The 22,046-nt window shown below is 41.7% G+C and overlaps 1 protein-coding gene across 1 annotated transcript in view; it reads right to left on the reverse strand.

Annotated features, from left to right (window-relative positions):
* The window catches only part of SLC35F1 (solute carrier family 35 member F1), a 422,653-nt gene that overhangs the window by 24,730 nt on the left and 375,877 nt on the right, over positions 1-22,046 (reverse strand). Inside the window, exons 5-7 of the mRNA XM_060167349.1 lie at positions 18,663-18,819; positions 16,385-16,437; positions 8,821-8,975 (exon numbers count right to left, since the gene is read on the reverse strand). Of these exons, the coding sequence (XP_060023332.1) occupies positions 8,821-8,975; positions 16,385-16,437; positions 18,663-18,819 (365 nt within the window). The remainder of the gene's footprint in view (positions 1-8,820; positions 8,976-16,384; positions 16,438-18,662; positions 18,820-22,046) is intronic.

A 22,046-nucleotide genomic window follows, 5' to 3' on the forward strand; every position in this document is an offset into this window, starting at 1 on the left:
CATGAAGAACCTAGGGGTAAGGCAGGAATAAAGACGCAGACCTCCTAGAGAACGGACTTGAGGTTATGGGGAGGGGGAAGGGTGAGCTGTGACAGGGCGAGAGAGAGTCATGGGCATATACACACTAACAAACGTAGTAAGGTAGATAGCTAGTGGGAAGCAGCCGCATGGCACAGGGATATTGGCTCGGTGCTTTGTGACAGCCTGGAGGGGTGGGATAGGGAGGATGGGAGGGAGGGAGACGCAAGAGGGAAGACATATGGGAACATATGTTTATGTATGACTGATTCACTTTGTTATAAAGCAGAAACTAACACACCATTGTAAAGCAATTATACCCCAATAAAGATGTTAAAAAAAAAAAAAATAAAATAAAAACAGTACAACAGAAGTCAGGAAATGAAGAAGGGATAATATCAATCATCTCTCATGGAAGGAAATAGATAAAAACTCTCAAAACTTTAAGTATAGAGTTTAAAAGAAATCTTCCATCTATAGTAGCCCCTGGAGATGTATAGAGTGATGTCTCAGCTTTAGGCAAGACAATGTTTGAGCTGATCTTTGTTCTTTATCTCAGCAAACTGATGCTCTGATTTCCGTGTGCTTGGGTCATCCATGGGAGATGGATCCATACAGGTCTGCTGACAAAATTAGGTGTCTGACTGTGCAGGAGGGGGCCAGGCTATGCACCCTGATGACAAACACATCCCACGCATTCTCCTGGAAGACAGCTAGCTGTTTTTTCCTGGCTGTGTTCCAGTCCAACCACAAGCCTTTCCATATGAAACTTCTGCAACACTTCTAGCTCATTCCATTTTTCCTTACAGCTTGTCCTGATGATATGAGTTCAAAATATCTGTTTGTGATGTGGAATTTATGAATAGATTCATGTAGAAGTAATTTTGACTTCCAGCTATAAGTCTGGACCTGCCGCACAATTTATCCCCAACTTCTCTAATCCTTTCAATATTTCTGGTAAATGGAAATTGCTAATATGGCAGATACTGGCTACTCATTCACTAAACAAACCTGTTTCCTTTTCTTCCCGCACAAACGGCTTGACTACATTTCCCAGCCTCCCTTGCAATAGAATGTGGCCTTGTGACTGAGTTCTGGCCAATAGAGTGAGGAGGAGGTTATATACATCACTCCAGACACAGCCATAGAAGTCTCTAGGCTGTCTTACAGCGAGCCCTGAAGAGGACTCCAAGAGCCTAGCCCAGGAGCAGGCAAACTTTTTCTTAAGGGGCTAGATAGTAAATATTTCTGGCTTGTAGGTCACACAGTCTCTGTCACAACTACTCAGTGCTGCTGTTGTAGGGCAAAAGCAGCCATGAATAACATACAAAGAAACGGATGTTGCTGTACTCTGAGAAAATTATATTTACCAAACCAGGAGGCTGGCTCACAGTTCATAGTTTGTTGATCCCTGCACCAGAGGATGGCAGAGCCACAAGATGGAAGGAGCCTGGGTTCCTGAATGGCTGCCTGGGAAGCACTCCCTTCCACCCACGAAAGCACTTACTCTAATTCTGCAAGATGGAAACTTCAAAAGACACTGTACTGAGTTTCCAGGCAGGGGGAAACCAAGTCTAAACATTCATTGCTCTCACACCTGGGTATTTCATGTGAAATGCTTTGGGGCCTCAGTGATGCTAGTTTCTCCAATTCTCTACTCACCAGTGACAGTTTAAAAAATATGAAGAGTCATAAAAGCTGTGTCAGTTTTAAAATCTCCCATTAATAATTGCATTAGGGAGTATTATACTTAAAATTCACAGCCTTTTAAGATGCTGTTCTTACAAAAAGAAATATAACTGGTTACTTATGCAGGTATTTTTGTAAATAAGATGTGAAGTATTGCTTTCTGGTCATCAGCCGCCACAGGCTGGAGCTGCCTGCCTTGGCTTTTCAAGTGCAGTTCCATTACTGAAATTGCTCACTGTCGCCAAGGATCAACAGGGTTGCTTGGCTGCAGATTCATATCTGTGGCTAATGAAAGATTCCGCTGTTGATGCAATCTCTACAAACTCTGGCATTGAAACTCAGATGTTAGGGATGCTTGAGATTGCTGGCCTATTCAAGTTTCAGTGGTTTGGAAGCTCATCCTTTGCATTAATCCGCCTGGTGATTTTTGCTGTTCTTGTCACCTTTATTTATAAATAGTGAAGAACCAAAACAGTGCTTGGAGCATAGCAGGCACAGAATACATAAACATTTGCTGAATGAAGTTCTTTTAAATTTAGTACACAACAACATATTATTAAATTAGCCCCACATCCAGAGTTATTAAACTTTTCTTGCCAAGTCTCCTGTAACAACAATAACAACAAAACTAGTACGAGAAACTGGCGCATGTTCGGAGGTAATTTTTAGTGGCTGACAGAGAGGGTCAGGGTGGATCATAGGATGTTATCTGGATTGCCTGAATAGGCAGTTGATGATGTAAGAAACTTTTCTGATTACTTGTTGAAAATAACTTGCAGCAATTATAAATATCTATCTGGTATAAAAATGCGACTAAAACATACAGATGAAGTTCTCAAAAATTCACGTGAATCACATTACCCAGAATACAGTGGCATTCTTAGACAAATGATTTTGAAATCTCTCTCTACCTTTTTTTTTAGTAGTGAATATTTGGATGGTAAAAACATCTTCCTGATGTAAGTGTGTAAGTTTTATGGTGCCCTTACCTTCCTGAAATATTACTCTTTCACTAGGATCACCTGTGGTTTCAGGCTGTTGGATATGGGGGGCCAGGTAAGCCAATGGCCTAAGTGGAGTGTTTAAAGGGGACTTGGAGAGAACTTACGTTGTTCATTTCTTTCTCTATCAATTTTTTATTTATTTTGATAAGGCTACAAAAATAATCACTTCTTATGAAATTACGCTCAACTTTATTACAGCAATTCTGTGGCAATATTAAGCCTTGAAAAGGTAATAGCAAAGTATGTGAAGTAAGCCATTTTCTATTTTAAATGTCAGGCAAAAGGGAATACCCTGCATATTCAACACTGGCAGCTTTTTTCCTGAAGAATGTTCAGCACATGATGGCATATCTTGAAAGAATGATTGATATTTTATTTTAACAACACTTGAAATTTTAAAATTTATGGCTATCACCTAAAAATTCTATCGTAAGCAATCTAATAATCAAGGAATTCAGCTAAAAATGACTGATACAATATTTTCTAAATTTTTATGCATGAAACCCCAGTTTTGCCTTTTCAAATAAGGAATAAAAGAAATCTCTAACAAAACTGTTAAAAGCTACACATCCAGTTACAAAATCTGAAAATAAGAGTAACATCTTAAAAATTGAATGAGATAGGGATTACTAATCCTGAACCATACATTCAATCAGAGAAATGCATCACCATTGGTCACCTTTCAAAAATTACATAATCCCTTGAAAAACTCCCTAAGGCAAGTCTAATCACCTTGAAGTTGGACGAGAATAAATAGCTGGTTCAAAGCCCTTAAACAGTAAACAGAAGCCACAAACTCAATCTAGGCTCCTTTGACTTTGCAGAACATGCTCTTTTTGCCACAGCAGACTGCTGAATTCATGCTTCACACAGCAGACACTGAAGTAGTCTTCTCACCCCAATTCATCTTCTCACCACCTGACTTAGTGTTTTCTTTGTTAAAGTGACAGATTAGCAGGTAACATAACTACTTTAAAAAGCAATTGGGAAATTCAACAGATCCCAGTGTGTGTAAGTGGAGAGTACCTTCATTGCCCAGATTTGGCTTCTGAAGAGCACATCCACATGTCCCAGTTGGTCCGGCTTGGAGACATTGTACCCTTATTTGTGTTGGTGTAAATTATTAATGGGTCTCCTGTAGTTGGCAGAATGATGGCCTCCTCAAAATGTTCACACCCTAATCCCTGGAAGCTGTGAATATGTTACCTTACATGGTAAGAGGAACTCTGCAGATGTGATTAAGTTACGCATTTTGAGATGGTGAGATTATCCTGGGTTATCTGGGTGGGCCCAATGTAATCACATGAGTCCTTACAAGGGAAGCAGGAATGGCAGTCAGATTTAAAGATGCTCTACTGCTGGCTTTGAAGATGGAAGAAGGGGCCACAAGCCAAGGAAGCAAGCAGCCTCCAGAAGCTGGAAAGGGCAAGGAAACAGTTTCTCCCCTAGAGCCTCCAGAAGCCACCCAGCTCTGCTAACACTTGATTTTAACCAAGTGAGACTTCTGATCTCCAATACCCTAAGGTAATAAATCTGTGTTGTTTTTAACTATTAAGTACATGGTAATTTGTTACAGTAGCCACAGGAAACCCATACCCTTTCAATTTCAGAAGTGTCCTTTTGTTCAATAAACAAGGGGATAGAGTTCATAACTGGTCAAGCTTTGACCCTGAAAAGCCAACACACCATCAACTTGAAAACTTCCTATGTGAATCTCTTCCTGGACTTGGTTTTAAGGGGTCTCTGAGGCCCAGTAAAGCTCATCTCCTGTAATTTCCATGGATTGCTATAGATTTACTGTTCTGGATTCAATAGTGTTGTTAGGTACTAAAGAACAGAAATATATGACCACTTCTCAAAAGTCTTGTAAAACTAGAGTTTGCAAGAGCACTATACCACGTAGATAGTCCACTTCAGAATTAGGTCTTTTGCTTCCCTGGGATGTGGGGCTTTATTGCTCAGTCAGCACAAGAGGTAGAGAAGCTGCAGACAGTGGACTGATGGGTGGGGAAAGGAATGGATTTTTTCCAAGGACGGAAGGTGAGAAAAAGCAAATAATCAATGTTGGGCAGGAGAGCTTCATTTAATCATTTAGTTCTGCCTGAGTAAGCAACATCTGTGAGCAAACAGCCCTTCTCTCTCAACTTGTAGATATTTATAACCAGACCAGAAGGTTGTTTAAAGACATCATGATTAGGTGAAAGGTAAACTCTGACTGCAGACTGTACTAAAACCAAATAAGATCAGGTCACGGGTTAATCGTCAGTACTGAAGTGTGAGTCCCCTCCCCATTATCCCTCTCACATTCTTGCCCAGCTTCCTCCAGTGAGGGGGACCCCCAAGACAGTCTAGTCCACTTTCGGATGACTAATTGCTAACAAGGTTTCTTTCTATTTCACTATAATCTTATAATCTTCACCCTTTGGTCCTAGTGCCACCTGCTTGCAGCCACATAAATTGTCTGAACCAATGACTCAATTCTGGCTGCACACTAGGGTCAACTGGGGAGTCTTTAAAAATCTAATGCCCAGGGCTTCCCTGGTGGTGCAGTGGTTGAGAGTCCACCTGCCGATGCAGGGGACACGGGTTTGTGCCCCGGTCCGGGAAGATCCCACATGCCGCGGAGTGGCTGGGCCCGTGAGCTATGGCCGCTGAGCCTGCGCGTCCGGAGCCTGTGCTCCGCAAAGACAAGGAAATATATACATGCTAAGTTTATTTATTTATTAATTTTTTAAAGATTTTTTTTTGATGTGGACCATTTTTAAAGTCTTCATTAAATTTGTTACAATATTGCTTCTGTTTTATGTTTTGGTTTTTCGGCTGTGAGGCATGTGGGATCTTAGCTTCCTGACCAGGGATCGAACCCACACCCCCTTCATTGGAAGGCGAAGTCTTAACCACTGGACAGCCAGGGAAGTCCCTACATGCTAAGTTTAAATAAAGCATGTAACAAAGCAGTATGCATGGTGTAATTAAATTTTAAAATACATATGAACTGCAAATATGTGTACTACAAAAGTAATATGCCCTGTAAATGGTACCAATGTATAACAATACTTATCTGTATTTTCTGACTTTCTCACAACTGATATGTATTTCTTTGTAACAAAAGATAACAGGTCACTCAAGAAAACATTTTGGAAGTTTCTTATAAAACTAAACATGCTACAACCATAAGCCCAGCAATTGTACTCTTGGTTGTTTGTTTCAGAGAAATGAAAAATCTGTTCACACAAGAACGTGTACACGAATGCTCATGACAGTTTTACATGTAATAGGCTCAAACAGAAACAACCCAGAGTCCTTCACTGAGTGCGTGGTTAAATAAATCGTGGTACATCCACACTGTGGAATAGTACTCAGCAATAAAAAAGGAGCTACTAATATATAAAACAATATGGATGAATCTCCAGAGGATTATGCTGAGAAGCTATGCTGTGAAAAATGTCGATCCCAAAAGGTTACATACTGTATAATTCCATTTACATGGAAGTGACAAATTTAGAGAAATGGACAATAAATTAGTGGTTTCAAGGGGTTAAGGAGGTGGGTGAGAGACAAGTAAGCATGGCTATAAAAAGGCAACAAGAACAACCCTTGTACGGATGGAAATATTCTGCATGTTAACTGTGTCGATGTTAATATCCTGATATTATACCACAGGTTTGCAAGACGTCACCAATGGGGAAAACTAGGTAAAGGGTAAATGGGAACTCTGTATATTTCTTAAAACTGCATATGTATCTACAATTATCTTGAAAGTTTGATTTAAAGAAAGACAATAGGAATCAATTTTAACTAGAGAAAACACCTATTGTGTTTTCTTACCTTAAGGAACAGTGAAATGTATAGTGAAAAGCATTGCTTTAAGAATTAAAAAACATCTATGACACCTCCAAATAGGTGAGTACAGGAATGTAATTTTCGGATAACACAGGTTCCCTTCTGATGGCACGATGACAGGGTACTACACGGTTTCCTCCTCCCCAAAGTTACTTATCCTAAGTTAGCAGTAACATACAAATGATGAGAGAAGAAGATGAATTTGGGAGAATTAGAATTTACCTGGTCATCAGCCTTCCCAGTTTCTGATGCTTGTTTATGTAGAGAGCCCCAGGTCTAACCAAAAGTCAGTGGAAGTATGAGGAGTGACAGACTCAAATACGAACAAGCACTGCTCAGGGACCCCTTTTCAGGTATTTGTTCTCAAATTCAGAGAACATCAGCCTCACGGAGGAGCAGACTCCCCCAGGTGCATCCCCAGATGCTGATTCTGTGGCTCAGGGGTGTGGCCCGGGAATCTGCATTTTTAGCAAGTACCCCTGGTGAAAGCAGACTTTCCAGAACACTGCTATGGAGGATGCCGAGAGCCGAACTGGATCCGGACTGCCCAAGAAGTGACCGTAGTCCTTCATCAAAACAATAGGTTTCAGTCATCTTTCCTCAAGGACGATTAAAGGGATTCTTCTAGTTGGACCTTATAAAGACAATTACAGGAGGAAGTGCTGAGAACAGAACCCATCCACAACAGATGCGGATGCTTAGCTGTAGAGGAGAGACAGAAAAATGCAGCTACTGTGCTATACGGATGGGACCCCGGCTGAGCAGTCCCCAGGGCTCTGGAAAAGAATCGGGTGTGTTTGGAGGGGGATTCTGAGGGAAGGTGGTCCTCCTAACACTGGTGGGGAGCAATGGGGGGAACATGCTGAGACTTTACTTTTCACCCTTATGAGGACCAGGGTGCACTCAGGAAACAGACTGTACCAACCAGACAAAACAAATTACCAACAATGTACACCTGCTGTCCAGCAATAGACCATTTCTTTCAGCTGCCATTTTGCCACCACACTTGGCAGAAGTTTCCACGTAAAACAGGGACTCAGCATTTTACCCTATCTGCTGCCACGGTTGCTTTCGTCACCTCTCATCTCCCAGGTCTGTTTCTGGTCCTCCCAGCTGCCAACCTCGTTGGCGACCTCTTTTCCGCCCGTGTCTGCTCTTCTCGGTCTGTTTCTTGGCTATGATTCTGGCTTAGCACAGTAATATTTCTGACCATTCACTTCTGCCGCTTGGCCTCTGCTCATCATCTCAAGTACTTACTCCCTCCAGCTCAGCAATTCTCCGGGAACCTCCAAACCCAGTGTGACCTGGTGGAACACGCCCTGCCCACCAAGATGCCCTACCAACTGGCCACATCCGTGAGATGATGACATTACCTGTAATACTGCTGGTGAAGCACTTGGCTAGAAGTGGCCCAGAGCAGCGTCTCTGTTCTTCTGTCTCTTCTTCTTTGGCCTGTCCTAATTCGGTCTTATCTGTTTGGGTATCCCTTACTTGTCCTTTTTCACACTGACCTTTTTCATAGTCCCCACTGACCCTTATCTTATAGGACTAGTTAAGGAATGGCAAGCGGGTCTCTTCTCACATAACAACTCTAGTCAATTGTTAATGAATCAGTGAGTGCAGTGTTTAAAAAATAGCCTCTCATAGCACACCTCAGTGGGCCATAACCAACGTCATGCCTGCCTTGGGTGAGGATGTGGGTAGAGTCTTACACTTGAAGAGATTGCCATCTTTGTACTGAATAGTTTCTTCTTTAGGGCTGATATAATAAAAACTATTTTGAATACATTAGCATTTTCCATTCACATTTGCTATAAAAATCCATGCAAAACAGAAACTGCAGGAACTGTGTCTTTTCTCCAATGAGAATACACTCTTCTGGTGCCTTTGGCAGAAACCATTCGGCAGTTATAGCTTGAGAATTGTACAAGTCTCCCTAGCTTTAGGCTGGAAAAAGAGTAGCTTCTGGGGTGAATGATGTCAGAAAAACTGTCCCCCATTATTTGAAAGCCTTTCCCTCTAGAGCTGTTTCTTATCTTTCACTATCAAATGTCTGCAGTGACTAGTCTCTTATGACAAAATGTTGCTTCAGTCTTCTAGTTGGAATGTGAATACCCAGGTCATGGGGGTTAGCACACAGAGGTACATTCCTGCTTCTCAATGCAAAATCACAAAATTGGGACAATTCCACAGCAGAGTATTCCTACCTATATGCATTCCTTCCTACAAAGTATCATCTTCAGAAAGGAGCGCTGACTCCACTTACCTTGTAGTGGAAGAGAAACAATCCACAGAACAAGCTGTATAGATCTGCGGTGAGCAGGGAGAGGTTGACCGAAGTGGCGCTGGTTTTCTTTATGACCACTGGCATGAAGCTGTAGAGACCAAACATGCAGGCACTAAAGCCAACGTACAGCAGTCCTGATGGGGAGAGGAAAGAGAGGCGACGTCACAGCCTCCTCCAGGGCCTCTGTGGATCCACAGTGGGTGAAGGAAGGGGAATGGTGCCCTTGACTTATCTTTCACTCTATTAACGGATGTTTATTATTGGGTAATACATAGCTAAAACATAAAATAAAAAGTGAAAATCTGCACGTGGAACAAAAACCACATGCTTCTCACACATATATGATGTTTTGCTTCTTCCGGGAAGGAGTACCTCTTAGTGGCTACAGTCAGAACATAGGGTCAGGTTTTCTAAATTCTATTTCTGGTTGTGCTGTAAGTAGTTTCTAGTACCCATGTCTTTTAAAACTTCTTTCATTTCTTTTTTATTTGCAACATAGGAACAAAACTACTTGGTGTCATGTATTGCTCACAACGGTGAATAACTACACAGTCCTTAAAATGGAAGGGCTTACATGACAAAGAGATGTGCACTAAGTCCGAGTACTGCACTGAAGTCCTAACTGTGTGACCTTGGGCAAATCACTTCATTGCTTTGACACAAGGTGATCTGTCAGTTTCTTCCAGATTTGTGAATCCTGCTCAGCCCTACCGCCAACACCAGAGTCCTATTCCACCATCACTCCTCCTAGCATACTGTGGGCTCTCACATGCAGGCTCTGCTGTTTTAGAAATAGATAGGTAAATGCTTTGTAGACCATCAAAGAACGAAGTTTTGCAAAACAGAAAGATAAAAAAGAAGAAAAAAATGCCCTTAAAATGCTATGTGATCAGTACCTCATCCTCTGAAATTCTCTCTCTCTCTCTCATTATAACGAGATACACAATTGTTAATACTAATTCCATAAGTACATAATTTTGTTGAGTCCCAAACAGAAGATTATGGCTAAATCTAGAGTTTGGTTCATCACTTCCTAGATGTTGATGCAACACAAATGTAGAAAAATTATGCTCATTTCTCTACCTTGAAAGAATAAGGCATAGAATAAGCATAAGTAACACGATTCAGTGGATCTCTGGGCATTTTTTTTTTTTTTTTTTTTTTTTGCGGTACGCGGGCCTCTCACTGTTGTGGCCTCTCCCGTTGCGGAGCACAGGCTCCAGACGCAGAGGCTCAGCGGCCATGGCTCACGGGCCCAGCCGCTCCGCGGCATGTGGGATCTTCCCGGACAGGGGCACGAACCTGTGTCCCCTGCATCGGCAGGCGGACTCTCAACCACTGCGCCACCAGGGAAGCCCTGGGCATTTTTATATAATAAAATATCCAACATTTCCAAAGGAACCTTGATTACATGTGTCTGCTTTAGGCTGTGGGCAGATTACTTCTCTTGAGTCCTATGAATTTTGGAGGATTTGGTAGGTACTAGACATCCAATCCCTGTGACTGAGAAGAATAGGGATCCCTCCATAGAGAAATTTGGTTTTTCCATATGAAAAGCATTTCAGGGCATGAATCATTATTCTATATGTTTCTGATATTTAAGGAAAGTTTAAGGAAAGCCATGCCAAGTCTATATAAGAATTTTATTTTGAACACTAAGTAAGCAAACTCAGTACAACAGCCCCCTCTAGTGTGGTGGAAATGCCCTAAGAGGAAACTGGAATAATCACTTTTCTCGTTCAGTAAATTATACAAGTCCTCTCGTGGATATTCTATCATAGTAATGTCAGATGGCTTTTGGCTCTCCATCAAAGTTTTAATTCTCTAAAAATGTTCAATTTTCCTGTACTTGGGTTTCATGCTACTTATAATTCATTTTCCTTTTAACCAAGTTACTAAAAATGCAATATTAAATAACCTATGATTAATACATGAAAAGACATAAAAATTCATTCAGTATTCCTGTACGGAATCTGAGATGAACAGACTAGGGATAAAATATATCCTAAATTAATCCACTAAAAGTAATCAAACTTGACCAGAACATAGTCCAGGAACCAGAGCCTTAAATTTTTTTTTTTTTTCAATTATACGTGACTGGGCTAGGAAGTTCCACAATCCTACCCTCCCATCACCTTACCTAGCACACTATGGACTCTCACATGTGAGAGCTGATGTTTTATATTCACTCAATTATTCACCCATGTATTCACTGAGCACCTACTATGCTCTAGGGACTCTGCTATGGGTTAGCAATACAATGGAAAACAGGACAGACAGGAAGCTTAGAGTTGGTATCAGTACTATGAAGGAAGAAAAGGGTTGCTATGAGGAATGACGGGGGGCTTGCTCTAGGGGGGGTGGAGGTGGCACTCACCTTGAATGCTGAAGGACTAAAGGAGGTTGCCAGGGGAAAAATAATTTAGGCAGGAGGACCTACAAAGGAAAAGACCCTGATGGGTTCCAGGAGCTGCCAGAGGCCAGAATTATCTGAGCAGGATGAACAGAGTGAGGCAGTGATAAGAGAGGAGGTTGGAAAATTAGGCAGGGGCTGGATTACATGGGGCTTTGTAGGTCTTAGAAAGAAATCGATCTTATTCTAGTTGTAATGGGAAGCCACTGAGGAGTTTATAGCAGGTGGCTACCGTCTGATCTACATTTCTAAAAGATGACTTTGGTTACTGTGAAGGAGAAAAGCACGGAGGAGACCAGTGAGGAGTGCAGGGTCTCAGTCCAGGCAAGAGATGCTGGTGGCTTTGCTGGGAGTGGCAGTGGAGATGAAGGGAAGTGGCTGGTCTGTGAAGACTCAACACGCCCTGCTGGTAGACTGGATGTGGGTAGTGAGGAAAAGGACAGCGTCAAAGACACCTATGGGTTCACATGGGCTCTGGCTAATTTAGAAACTGGGTGAATCAAGATGCCATTTACTGGGCTTCTTTGGTGGTGCAGTGACTGAGAGTCCGCCTGCCGATGCAGGGGACGCGGAAAAGCTCTATTTTGAACACGTTAGGTGTTAGATGCTTACGCATCATCCAAAAGAATCTGTCCAGTAGCGAGTGGATATACAACTGGCAGCTCAGAGAAGAGGTGTGACTTTACAAGCAAATTGGTGAGCCAAGGGGTGTAAGAAAATAGATACGCAGCAGAGTTTCACTCTACTCATCAGGCTACCTTGAGATGCTCCAAGTTTAACCACTCTAGACCTGTTCTTAAAAACTGCAGAAATTAAATTTAGAGGGATAGGAGTGAAATATATACACCATCATAGTTAATCACTTTGCTGGGTCAACCAATGTTCTGTGTGTGAATATCCTGTTTTGTGAGCAAAGCATGGTCAGCCAAATGAACACATGATGAAGTGGAGAGTGGGAATGCAGTATTGCTGCAATTTACTGATTTGTCGTTCTTAGATGGACATTAGCTAGTTAATGGACGTAAGTGATGCATCTGAAGGCCCAACTTGCTGTGCATGTGGGGTTTTCAAACAATCGACTAACATGATCAAACAAACGGACTGAACTACTTTTTGACTGACAACCACATGACGGGTGCAATAACTACATTTACAAAGTATATGTATAACCATTTCTTCTTTGAAATGATTTCCCTCTCACTAAAGACAGAATTTGGTAGCTCTTGTCCTCACGCACTAAAGAGATTTAAGCTAAAGAAATTGGAAAGAATACTACCAGCTAATACTGATGGAGCACTTGCTACGTGTCATGTACTTTATGTACATGAATTAATCTCCGTAACAGTGTAATGCCATTGCTGCCATTGCTATCCTCTTTACACACGTGAGGAAACAGGCTTATGGAGTGTATCAGTCAAAAAACACAGTCCATACTATGTTCAAAAGAGGAAATATAATATGGGGCACAAGTTCAAAAGGTGTTTGAACGGGTGATGGGGAAACAGGGATGGTGAGGCAACCCAGACATTAGCAATAGCGGTAAATTATTCACACCCCTGGAGCCAGAGGGATCCAGGGAGGAGGCCATGTTACCAGAGGTCAGAAGTCAGGGAAGCCCAGCAGAGGAATAATCAGAGGACACTCAGTCATTTCTAGAGACCTGACCTAAAAGAAGGAGACACACCGTGGTTTCTTTCTTCCTTCCACCCTCCAGTCCCCTTCTACTGCTTCCCATTGGCCAAATCTAACTGAAAGCCAGTTACCAAAGCAGCTGGGAAGCATTGTTTATTTTGCATGAGTCAGCTGTCAGCCTCTGCAATGCACAGCAGAGTAACGGTAAGAAACAGATCTGTGAGCAAACAGGCAGAAGACAAGCTTATAGAGGTTGAGTAGCTTGCCCTCAGATCACTCAGGCTGCCTGAATTTAAATTCTGAGCACATACTACTAACCTATGTTGTCTAATTATTATGAAGAGAAATGGGGCTTGGATGAGGCATCCTATTTGACGGTAATGAGCATCTCATGTTATATATGATATATACACAACACATCATATATACATGATACATCATGTGATATGTGCTATTTATGCTTATATATGATGGATGTATATAGTACATGTCTGTGTATGCTGCATATATTCTATCTCATCACTTTCTTTGGGATCCCACTGGTGTCACTGGTGGTCTTTTACTTCCCTTTGACTAGACTAGATTTTTAAAACATTATTTTTAATTCTTAAAAATAAAGGCAAGGTAAGATGGTTTCTCAGGACATATGCACTAAGGTACCAGGATGGGGGGATGACTCAGAGTGCAAACTAGTCCCACCGCAGGCAGCCGTGAGCCCAGAGAAGCAGCCTCCGTTCCCCAGGCCTCCAGTTCGGCATCGGTAAAAAGAAAGGCTGTATTCGTAATGATCTTTAAGGTCTTTCCTGCTCTGTGGTCTCATTACTGCATCTTCAGGGAAAGGTCAAATCTCTTGTTTTGGCCTCTAGGACAAAACCAAAATCAAAACCAAGGAAAGCATCACCCACGGCAAGAAAAGTGAAGCCCCAGCACACCACGGACTGGCGTTGGCTGACCCCACGCACACTTTTCCTTCCTCTGACACTGGACTTGCACGTCAGCTAACACTTGTTCACATGTCCTTCAACACAATACGGCAAAATTGGATAAAGGGAACGCTTAAGCTAGTTATTAGATTTCTGTCTGATCTGTCCACCTGCTCCACAGGAGGACATTTTAGCTCTGTCAGGTCCTACATTTCACTTGAGTGTCATGATTACATAACCAGACCCAGTCGTTCTGTTCAGTAGAGTAAAACAAAGATATAAAAACAAACAGCATCAATAAATGAATGTTATCTTCTTGCTTTTAACTACTCTTTGCATCTTGCAATTGGCCATTATTAGAAAATAACAGAATCTGTTAAAAAATGCTTTCCAAATCCAGAAAATATGAAACACGTTTATTACCCCACTTGCTCCATTGAAAAAAAATCTTTTTACTTTGATAAAATGGCAACCATAGGAGCTGTCCAAGAGACTATATGATGGGGATTACTGATGTGGAGAGAGGGAAGGGAGAGAAACGCATCGACAGATACTGGGAGATATAGTCTTGGATTTTGGTCTCTTAACTAAGACGCTGGGAGCGCTCCACCAGGACACAGTGATCAGAGCTTGGGTGATTTCCCATGGAGCATGAGGAGGCCTTGATGGGAGGCTGATCCCCTTGATGTCTCCTTGCCTCTAGGGTCCATGAGTTCCAGTAGCTGCTATACCATCTCCTGGTTTCCCAGAAAGAAAGGGCAATGCCAAGCCTAAGCCTCCTGCCCTGTCTCCACCGCTTCCCTTTTGTCTATATTTTTGTAAGATGAGAAAGGGCAGGATAGCCCGTCTCCTTTGCTTGTCATTCATCTGCTCACTTAATAAACATTTATTCACTGAATTTTATGTGCCTAGAACTGAACCAAGCAGTAGAACATTGTAGTAGGTCAGGATGAGGTAGGAGGACAAAGATGGCCATGGTGTAAAAACACTCAACCCGTACCCGTGCTTCAGAAAGAAAAGATGAAGATTTGGTTCCTTTTCTAGACCATCTGAGCCTCATTTCCAGTCAGAAATTAAACGAATGGTTTTATGATGCGTTCCCTTCATCATCTTGGACCACAGGAGATTGACATTTTAATGGCAATACGAGGGCTCAGAATAAAACTACCTTTTGATGACATATTCAACTAACGCTGAATTATAACAGAACCTTGGTGGACATGCACGTGACATCCACATAATTAGAGGACAAATTATTTTTTATTAGTGCTACTACTATTAATATAAAATTAATTTATACTCATGGACCACTGCATGTGAAGTGTTACCAAGCACAGGTAACATCCTGGCTCTGAGAATCACAAAGGCCAATGCAGTTGTAACCTGCAGCTGGCTTCCTTTCCCAGCCGCCTTCCTCTCCTCCCTACAATCCCTTCTTTCTATTGATTTCCATTTAATTGTATCAACTCGGGAGAAATTAAACGGCAGGACTCTGTGACAGACACAAGGGCTGGGGAGCCCTTGAAGTCACTAGAGATAACCCCAGGGGCAGTTGTGCATAATTCTGTAGCACCCGGTGTGCCTTCAGGGGCAATTCTGTCAGCAGCAAGTCAACCCTGGATGCTTCAGGGTCAAGGGTAGGTAAAGTGGTGCAGGGAGCTTTATGTCACTGTTGTCCTTGTTCGGAGAAGCAGAATTTGACTGAAGCTGTCAGTTCCATGAAAGCTCATATAAGCTGGAGATGGCCCAAACGGCCAGCTTCAGAGTGGGGAATCACCTGTATCTTCACCCGGGCACACACTTCCCAAGCATACCCATAAGCCAGGCTCTGTGCTCACTGCTGGGACCCAGGCATCTTGGTATAGACACTGAGGGGATTTCAGGGCTGAGGGTAGGTCAGTCCCATCTAGGGCCGGCTGAGTGATCATTATTAGAGCATCACCTGGGATCTTAAATCCTTGTCCTACATTTTTTTTTTTACAGAAAAGTGACTTTAGAAACAGGTGGCATCTAGATGCCCTGGCTGGCTATTAAGTAGCTCAAAGTCTGTCTGGTATTTTCCACCAAGTCCAGATCAATTAACCACGTCTTTTGTACAAACTGCTCCCTTCTGAAAAGGTTTTTATGGGTTCAGAATGCCCATTACCTTGTTTTCTTTTGTGCCTTTTTGTTAAGTTCAGTTTTTTTCCTTTACTAAAGTGCCACTTTTTAATGATCACGTCAGTTTGGTGTTTCTCAGCTGGAGCAAATTGCTGTCATTTGTGTCCCACCACTGCCTCGGGGCATTTTTTCTTTCCAGTTGGTCTTTAACTTAATAACATACTTCTGTGTCTACCCTAATGGCATCTTGGTGATGATAATGGGCAGAGGCTTAATTAAGAAACATTATGAATCATACAGTTCAGTCTCTTCTAGTGTGTACGAATCCCTAAAGTGACAAGGGGGTTTCCTTTTCTTTTGTCCCTTGCAGTCTAAGTCCTTCCCTTGTTTGTGCCTCACCGCCACCAACGTCACTCTCCATACGTTATTTCTCAGGTTTACTAAAAACAGCATCTTAGGTGAGCAAAGCCCTTACCTATTTGCCAATCCCAGGGCACCTTCAACAGCTCCTTGTGCTCCATTATAGCTCTGCGAATTGAAAGAAAGCACACCTGATAAGCAACGCGTCCTACTTCTTTTTTCACTTACCAGATTTATACAACTCATGAAGCAATCAATTGAATTTCAAAAATTACTCTGGATCATGCAGAGGCAAGTCTCATTAGGCAGCCCAGCCCAAGGTTTATCCCTGCAGGATCTTGTTTGGTGAGTGAGCCAGTGGGCATGGTGGAGCACAGACCCTCCGCAGTCCTTCTCACCCAGTCTGCCTCTAGCCTTTGCTGCTTCTTGTTTAGGTGCTTTCTCAAAAGTATATGGCGAGGTTGCAGGTTTAATCAGTTTTCTGATTGAGCACTCTTCAGGGCAGTGGTTCTTAAACTTAAATGTATAAAACCGCCACCTGGAGAGCACGTTAAAACAGTTTCCTGGTCTCCCCAGGTGGCGCAGTGGTTGAGAGTCCGCCTGCTGATGAAGGGGACGCGGGTTCGTGCCCCGGTCCGGGAAGATCCCACATGCCGCGGAGCGGCTGGGCCCGTGAGCCATGGCCGCTGAGCCTGCGCGTCCGGAGCCTGTGCTCCGCAACGGGAGAGGCCACAGCGGTGAGAGGCCTGCGTACCGCAAAAAAAAAAACCCCAAAAAACAAACAGTTTCCTGGGCCCCATCCCTTGAAAGTCTGATTCAGTAGATCTGGGTGGGGCTCACGGATGTGTGTTTCTGACAAGTTTTCATGCGGTGCCAGCGCTGTTGGTCAGAGAACTACACTCTGAGAACCCAGGAGGGGAGGGGGCACGGCTCCACCGGTGTCCCTCTGGTTTCAGTGTGCCCTCAATGTATCCCGTTGGCTAAACACACTCATATGCCACTTCCACTATTTTGGCAGCAGTGTTTCTGAAGGGCTCTGTCAGCTCTAATGGCCTACAGCTGAAGCGGATGAGTGCTAGATCTCTGAAGATAGTTTTTTGGATCCAAGAATAATAATCCATAAAATGAGCCATCCATCTACAAAACGCTGGTTAGGAACAGTTGAACTAGGCTATTTCTTTTCCTCTTACAAGCTGACGCACCAAACTTAGGAACTTTAAAATGCCAGCGTGCTTTCAAAATGAACCAAAAATAAATCTTTCTTAGAGAGTCTTCCCATGTCCTTGCCTTGTTTGCTACAGAGTTTTTCACCTGTATCTCAGGATACCGAAGTTTGGAGGATTCTTGGAAACAGCCTATTTGCAAAACCAGTTTAAAGTGATACCAAAATAGCTTCCATAAATAATTTCAGACACTGCCCCAGGACAAAGAACTTACTTTGTAGAAAGTGATTTGGTGAAATCAGAATTACTTGCTTTGCAGAGAGGGATTTGCTGAAATTAGACTGGAGGTTATACTATCCTTCTTTATCTCTTACGTGAAACTAAAATCCACGGCCTTTATTGATGGAAAATTATGCTTTGTTTGACATTTATTCTTGCAACAACTTCTGAGGCCTAGTCAGTGATGACTTATATGTTCCAATGCCAGAATTATTGCAAAATTGTTGTTTCTGACTTTTTGATGCTTAGTGAATGCCTGTGTTATATCTTCACTCATTTAAGGAAAATGGAAACACTAAATTTCTAAGAGATGAATTTGGTTTTTGTTTTTCGTTTTTGTTTGTTTTTTTTTTGGCCGTGTGCACTGCTTGTGGGATCTTAGTTCTCCTATCAGGGATTGAACCCGAGCCATGGCAGTGAAAGTGCTGAGTCCTAACCACTGGGATGCCAGGGAATTCCCTAAGAGATGAATTTGAAATATGGTTCACTTGTGCAAATCCATGGGCAATAAAAGAAAAAGATTTATAAAAGGAAAATTTAACCTATGAGTTTTCTAGTGGTGGTTACTAGTAAGACTAGTTTACTGGTTGTCAGTAGTAAACAGAATGCCCCTTTTTGGAAGTGCATCAAATCATGGCATTTACACTTAGTTTGTCTGTTTCTCTAAGTAAAACCTCCTTGGCTGGTTTGGGAGAATCAATGTACTTCTCGTGTATTCTTGTAAATTATCTTCAAAGTCCATTAAATACATCCATTAAAAATTCATTTAGTTTGGAAGAAATTTACTCATAAAGATATTGAGTTTTTCAGATGTCATGTGGGAGGTTGGTGACAGGTTTCTACCTTTGATTTCTGTAAAATAAAGCAAACAACCATACCCCAAATGAAAAAAAAAATTGTAAGAATAAGCTCTAAGAGTATCGACTGCCTGAATTTCTAATTTTTACTCACAACTGAATTCCACTGAAAAATGCCCCGAAGAGTCCAATCATTCCCAGGAATTCCACTCGGCTCAGGGTTCGGATGATGTATTCTTCCCAGACGTTAGAGATACCGTAGAGTGTGGCTCCCCCTAAGACCAGAAGGTCCCCTACCAGCTTATTTTCCCCTAGGAACCAAAAAAAAAAAAAAAAAAAAAGAGGAAGCTTTATTAAAATTTTCCTAACAAGAATTTGGCATCGGCAAAATCAGCTTCCTATGCCTATTCTTTTCTGACATTTTTATAGACGTTCTGTATTTTGCCAACTGAGATTTAGTAAAGTCCATTTGTGTGTGTTCCAGTTACGTTGTGATATAAAAAGGTTGCCTATGTCCGCAACAAGAAGTCTTCCCTAGCTAAGAAAGGGACCAGTTTCTTCTAGATTGTAACTTCTCCATGAAGCCCCATGTCTTCTGTCTGAGCGAAAGGGATTATGGGTTGAAAATTTCAACTCCCCTAAAGTAAGTAACATAAGGGTGAAAATATATGTAATTCATTATCACATTAGTAGTTTTCTTCTTTCATAAAAATATCTATTTGTTCTAAATTCAATTTTGGTTTCTGTCCAATCTCATAAATTCTGTACCTAGCTATTTCCTATACTTAGGCCAACTCTTTCCACTCCAGGAAGTGTGAAGCTAGGGAAGGACAGTGGGAATCAGCAGCCGGTGGCCTCACGGTGGGCTTGTACCCAAGGAGCCTCCAGCTGTGTCCTGTGTAGTTGGCTCATGGGAACTCAGCAGACATGCAGCTCTGGGGCGGAAGAAGGCGGGATTGGGAGGGCTCTCTCTCCAGCGTGATTCTAAGGAAGAGACCCACCTTAGAGTAGCCTTGGATTTCCAGATTAGCTGGAACAACCTAAAACTGCAGAGCCAGATGTTCACTGTACAGTTGGGAGCACTGCACATTCTCTAGGAAGAGGTTTCACATAAAAGAATCTGGGCTGGGCTTGGGGAGAGACCTCTTCACTCACGTCTTTGTGGTCGCCCCTGGAGACACATTTACTCTAATTAGTGTCACTTTTTCTAAGACAGCTTCCCACTGCTGGTAAGAATCAGAAAGAGAAAAGATACCCTGAAAGGCAGGAGAGCTTGCTGGAGTTCAAGGGAATGGAGCTGAGAGTCTGGAACTGCGAGGTCTGGGAACCCTCCCGGGGCTCATGGGGAGCGGGTGGCCCAAGAACATGAGGAGGCTCTGATAAGGAACCAGACCTCATGGCTGTGTCCCTGGGTGTGTCTTCCAGGGAAATGAAGGTTGCTGTTACACAGCAACCTGATGAATCTTTTTTTATGTGTCAGCTAGAAAATCATGACAAAGCTTCTAATTTTAAGGAGTTCATTTGTGGAATAACCCATAAAGTAAAAAGTATCCATTACTAAGACTATAAAATTAGAATGAACATGATTCAGTCACTTTTCAATAAGGACCCATTTCAGAATCTTGTGATGGCACGGGGTCATTATGATGAATATCAATTATTGTTGTATTAGTTAAGTGTGGAAGTGCTGCTCGATAGAATTCTTGGTTACATGAAATTAATTTTATATGAATGGATTCAGGAAAGTTAAATTACAATAAACTATTTTAATAGAACTTAGGGAAACATCAGTCCATCTTTTAAAAGTCCTAAGAGGCCACACTGTTTCAATGAATAGTCTCAACAATATTTTTCAAACTCCGCATTTATATCATTATGGTCTATTCTGTTAAGCCTTTGACTATATTTAATCTACTCCCGAGTACTTTGAATTTTCACCAATGCAGTGATGATTATTGTTAATAATGATACAATTTTGTGTAACTGCAAGTTTAGAAGTATTTCCTAAGTTATCGGTAACAAAGTGATTAAATATTACTTATTAAAGTTTTACTAGTAAGTGTATTTATCAGTTTTTAAATCATTTGAAAGTAGGTACCTATACATATAGCATGTATGAAATCTTAGATGATTAAATATAGTTAAATTAACTAGGACACGATTTTATCCAACCATATTGTATAATGCAGTGTTCGATATAATATTTTGTACCTACAATTTGTATCTAGTTGACTGGAAATTACAACATATTACTCTATGTTTCGTGCCCTATTAATGCTATAGATATCTGACATGGTAGAGTCAATTTCTCTGAAAGTTCACGGGGAAAATTATATCTAGCAAGTGTGTCATTTACATATGATTGAAACCACAGTGAGTGATAATGATTTGCAAATTTGGGGCAAATGTACACATTTGAAGTTATAAGAAGTTCATTCAACCCAGTGCCTTCTTTCCCTCCTCTGAATTTCACACCATTGTCACTGCGTATGGCCCCCACTGCACTTTGCTCCACGTCTATTATTTGTTAACTTGCCTGTCTTCCCCTTCCTGTTTTCTTATACAGTAGGGTTGAAGGGCCTACTGTGACTTACTTCGCTTTATATTCTCTGCGGTCCCTAGCACAGATCCTGGCACATTATAAGTTCTCAATAAGTGTTTAAATGAGTTGAGCCAATGGAACAGGTCTTAATACATCTCATGGTAAAGATTTTGAATGGTGACATCTTTCAATTTAGGTAGATATGGGTTCTAATCACATCTCTGTCACTTATTAGTTGTTAAACATTGGGCAAGCTATAGAGTCTTTCTGACTTGTGTTTTCTTAATTTAAAATGAGGTTATGGCGAGGATACCGTAAAATAGTGTTAATAGGATTTAAAAATGCAAAATAATGTAAAATGCTTAACATAGCATCTGGCACTTATTAAGTGTTCAGGAAATGGTGGTTAAAAAAGAGTGAATCAATCGTTCCCTTTGAATCACCACCTGTCTGTTTGGGTTGGCCATTTCTCATTTTGGATTGCTTCTTAGTTCTAAACAACCCAGTCATGACTGCTTTGCAAGAATTGGTTTTCCTTATTAGATTTTTGATGAAGTACTAGAAACACCATGTTTGGAGGGATACTTCTGTCTGTGTGGTTGTGGGAGGAGAAGAGGGAATATTATTTCAAATCATTACTTACCACTATTTCAAGAATAAATGGTGAATTATAGTATTCTAGAGTGTTGAAAGGCTGCTAATGCAATTTATGAAAATGAACCCAACTCACTGAATATTTTTGAGTTTTAAATACGACCAACTGCTTTGTTTTCCTGGGACTCTCTTGGTTTTAGCACAGAAAGTCCCACTTCTGGGGAAACCCTTCCATTCTGGCCTATCTGGGACAGTCATTCATCCTAATTTACTGCAATTGAACAATGGTACCTTTCTTACATGAGTCACAATTATGGAAGAATAAGTATTAAGTGGCGTAGCAGAAAGATTTCACATCTAGGCCACACCATTTAGTACTGGTGTGTACTTGCACATGTTTCT

Source organism: Lagenorhynchus albirostris, chromosome 12, assembly GCF_949774975.1.
Source record: "Lagenorhynchus albirostris chromosome 12, mLagAlb1.1, whole genome shotgun sequence".
NCBI lineage: Eukaryota > Metazoa > Chordata > Mammalia > Artiodactyla > Delphinidae > Lagenorhynchus > Lagenorhynchus albirostris.